Source organism: Convolutriloba macropyga, unplaced genomic scaffold (genome assembly GCF_964194025.1).
Source record: "Convolutriloba macropyga unplaced genomic scaffold, txConMacr16.3 SCAFFOLD_5995, whole genome shotgun sequence".
NCBI classification, from domain to species: domain Eukaryota; kingdom Metazoa; phylum Xenacoelomorpha; order Acoela; family Convolutidae; genus Convolutriloba; species Convolutriloba macropyga.
In genome coordinates this window covers 5,091-8,631 of record NW_027452797.1, presented here as the reverse complement: position 1 = coordinate 8,631, position 3,541 = coordinate 5,091, and the positions used below count along the sequence as shown (strand labels likewise).

Here is a 3,541-nt window from a genome sequence, read left to right as displayed (position 1 = left end):
TCATCATGTACACATCACGACCCACAAATTGCTCAGGAATCATCCTCGATCGGACACATCACGACTCACGTCGAAGGTCAAGGGCGTATAATCGCGGCACATGGCTTGTGGGAGCGCGTGGCGTTGCTCGAGTGCGTATGAATCATATGCATGCGATCCACATTTTTAAACATTGGCAGAGTACCATATATATAGCGGCTGCATTGCACGTCAGTGCTTTCTATCGCGCTGCGCTTTCCGCTTTCCGACCGCGGCCCTCAGCAAGGGCTTGTTGTGACCCGACCTGACTCAGCTCACCGTGCACAGAGAGCGCGAAGCACCAGAGCTGTTGCGTTTTGCTTGCCTGGCCGACCTCGAAAGGGGATAGTTCTGATTTTCAAGGGAGAGGATATTCTGCGGCTAGGCTTTGCTGCTGCCCTCTCGTCGGTCGTCACTACAGCTGGACGCGACAGTGAGGACCTGAACGTGAACGTGCAAATTCGATACCTCCGGGTGTTTTCCAACGGCCAAATTTCCGTTGCAGACTACATACTGACTGACCAGGTCAGACTGATTTCTTGCAACAGCTGCCAGTTTCCCTTACCGGAGAGCTTCTAGGGGCGCCAGCATTCTTCCAGGTCAGTCCAGAGCCGCAATCTGTCTCACAGTCTGTGCCGCCTCGCCCTCTTGGCACACCCCGTGCTCCACATAGCAACTGCTGTCCCTCACTTTGCAAGCCCCGCACACAGTTCTTCCAACTAGATTACCATATCAATCTCCGGCTTTTCATCTGTCCCGCCCAGGTCAAATCTCGGTTCGCCTTGATTGCAGTGTTTGCACAAAGTGGAGGCCCGGTTGCAGTTCACGCGTCTTGGTCCTGAGGGTCACACCGCCTGGATTCTGCACAAGGGCACAAGCTTTCTGGTTTCTGCGGTGCCCTGTGGAGTCGCCCATGCCCCTGGAACCTGAAGCTATGAGTGGGCCGGCCGGGGGAACGAGAGCCAAACGGAAGGCCAAGGATGAACCCCATCCTAGAAATGGAAGTGGAGAGGACACAAAGGCAAAGAAAGCAAGGGCGCAGGTGAAAGGCCATCAGCTGGTTGAAACGCACCCGTCCTGACCCATCCCACCCCAACCCTCCCAAGGCACAGCTGCTATGCATGTGCTCAACAGGTCCACACGCTTACTCTTGTCGCCGCATGTGTGCCCCGCTCTCCATTCCTGCTTTCTGCAGAGCCGTGCTGATGAAGGGAACACTTCCGACAAGCATGATATGCCCGATATGAGTTTGTTTGTGCGATGGTACTCGCCCACTGGGAAGACTAGAGTGAACCATCTGTTGCTAAAGCCAATACAAGGGGTTCAATCGCTAGAGGTGCGCGTCCCATACACAGGAACACCGATTCGCATTTTTGCCATTTATTGAAATGTCTGAGCCACACATGGGACTCCTGACAGCTGGAAGCGACAGACCCTCGAAACATGAGCCTTCTTGGACTGGCATACCTTGGATCGATACCGAATCGATTCCCAATCAACGGTTGTCTGTCTGTCTCTCTGTGGTTTTTCACTCTGTCTGTCTGTCACGCTCCTTGTTAGGCAACTTGGGTAAGGGCAAAGCCTCCGATGGGGTCTGTGATGCGTAACTGCCAAGCTCGCGGCAACAGTACGATCACTACTTGTTTCCAACGATTTCAGAGCAGTGTTGGTATTCCTAGAAATCGCCTCACGCCAGTATGACCTGGCCGCCCGCAACGACTCCGTCTGGTGCCCTGCCCACCCTTGCTCTCTGTCTGTCTGTCCTTCTCTCTCTCTCTCTCTCTCTCTCTCTCTTTCAGTCTATGTGCTGCCCCACCTTCCACATGAATAGTTAATCTGTGTTCTGGCCGCCGCAGGGAATCAGCAAAGATCTGGTGGCAAGAGCCTTCCCAGAGAGCAACAGGCCAGACTATATCACCTCGCAAGATTTCTACAAATTCACTCCAGCCGATCAGTTCATGTCTTTGCCTGGGGAGATTGCACGAACCGAGTTCAGGCTGGTCGCAACTCACGATGGATATGAGTATACTGTGTTGGAGCGGGAGCTGGGGGCACACCGCGATCCAGAGAGAAAAATGCTAGTTACCGTACGTGAAGTGCTTCCAGCATCGCCCAAAATCAGCTCTTCAGTTGCAGCACTCCATCCCCCCGTTCCTGCCTCTTCTCTTCCTATCCCTCATTGGTTGCCTGCAGAAGCATTGCCAGCCATGGTTTCCTTCCCTTACCTTCACGTTTCTGCTATCGGCATTGCCTCCCTGGAAAACCGGCAGCATCCGATGCCTCTCTCTTGCCCTGGGTCCGCACAAGAGATGGAAATTTCCTCGCAATCTGGTTTGTCAACAAGGGCGTTGTATCCGACGCCGTGTTCGTGCGCGCATGCGTATGCCAGCAGCACAGAGAGCTGACCAGCAACAGCTGTCACCATCTCGCACACTATGTCTTTCCTGATCTCACAAACACACACTCTTCATGCCTGTTGCAGGTCATAGAGTTTGAGAGCACCGCGCTGATGATTGGACAGCTGGGAATGCGTGTGTCCCTTATCGCCTATCCAGTGGTTTCAATAAGAAAGGTGTGTGTGATGCGAGTGGGGACTAATCCTGATGCATTTGCTGCAACGCGTCTGCCACCTAGCTCCCGAACCACAAAATGTTCCCGACGATGGGACTGCACAGTGTCGACTCAGTGGTGGCACGGTGACTTTTCTGTCCCAGCAGCCCTAGCCTGCTCTCCCCAATACACACCCCCCTGTCCGTGTTTGAATAAGGCAGCCTTGATTTTCCAATGTGTGTGTTCTGATCTACTTGCTTTGTCGTCGGCTCCGCCCCACCAGTCGTTCCTGGATAGCATCGAAGAGCAGCTGCGGACTAATCCTAGCTTCAAGGGACTAAGCTGACAGGCGCTTCCTGGTCAGCACCGTAGGCCTCCGCAGCATTGCACAGAATAAGTAACAGGCTGTGAACGTGTTTTCTCCAGACGTGCAGGAGCACACACTCCAGAGTTGTGATTTGTAAGTTTGGATAATGTGTGTACACCATAGATGTGTGGCCTGGCTGTCAGTAGTTCAATGCCCCACAGTGTGATTCTGGAACGTACATCACTGTGTATGTGTTTGGAAGAGCTATCCTTGAGAATCCAGGCTCTGAACGATAGCAGACACCAGACACTTCCGTGCCTTAGTGGATAGCGCCAGCTCTACTCTTGGAGCATCCGCCTGGGAACACAATCCCCCCAAAGGTGTGATTTGTTATGTTTGTATCCCTCAGGCCCGAGATCGCATCATCTGGAAACAGCTCCTGCATGGTGCCCCTAGCCTCTCCAGTTGGCGAGCAGACATGGTGACGTGGCCACCCACCCTTGCAGTCAATGACCTGATCCCCTCACATAACATCAGGCAACTATCGGCCAGCTAGAGTTGGCATTCTCTCATGCTGTTTCTTGTGGTCCTTGCATGTGAACCCCAGCCCGCGCCCCTGAACGAGAAACCGCGTGTTTGAGCCTGTACGCATGGCGGCCCCTCTCG

The 3,541-nt window shown here is 53.7% G+C and overlaps 1 protein-coding gene across 1 annotated transcript; it reads left to right on the top strand.

Annotated features, from left to right (window-relative positions):
- The first annotated feature begins 274 nt into the window (after positions 1-274).
- Positions 275-2,974, top strand: LOC142357807 (uncharacterized). The gene is made up of 6 exons (XM_075409330.1): positions 275-617; positions 783-1,060; positions 1,214-1,354; positions 1,875-2,105; positions 2,501-2,590; positions 2,852-2,974. The coding sequence occupies exons 2-6, from the start codon at positions 932-934 to the stop codon at positions 2,912-2,914; spliced, it is 654 nt and encodes a 217-aa protein (XP_075265445.1). The 5' UTR covers positions 275-617; positions 783-931; the 3' UTR covers positions 2,915-2,974.
- Positions 2,975-3,541: the final 567 nt, after the last annotated feature.

Bases quoted from the DNA above. Each gene is read 5' to 3' on its own strand.
- LOC142357807 (XM_075409330.1), top strand. From the start codon at position 932: ATGCCCCTGGAACCTGAAGCTATGAGTGGGCCGGCCGGGGGAACGAGA. The intron at 1,355-1,874 runs GTGCGCGTCCCA...TGGCCGCCGCAG, and splicing joins AAGGGGTTCAATCGCTAGAG to GGAATCAGCAAAGATCTGGT. The intron at 2,106-2,500 runs GTACGTGAAGTG...TGCCTGTTGCAG, and splicing joins AGAGAAAAATGCTAGTTACC to GTCATAGAGTTTGAGAGCAC.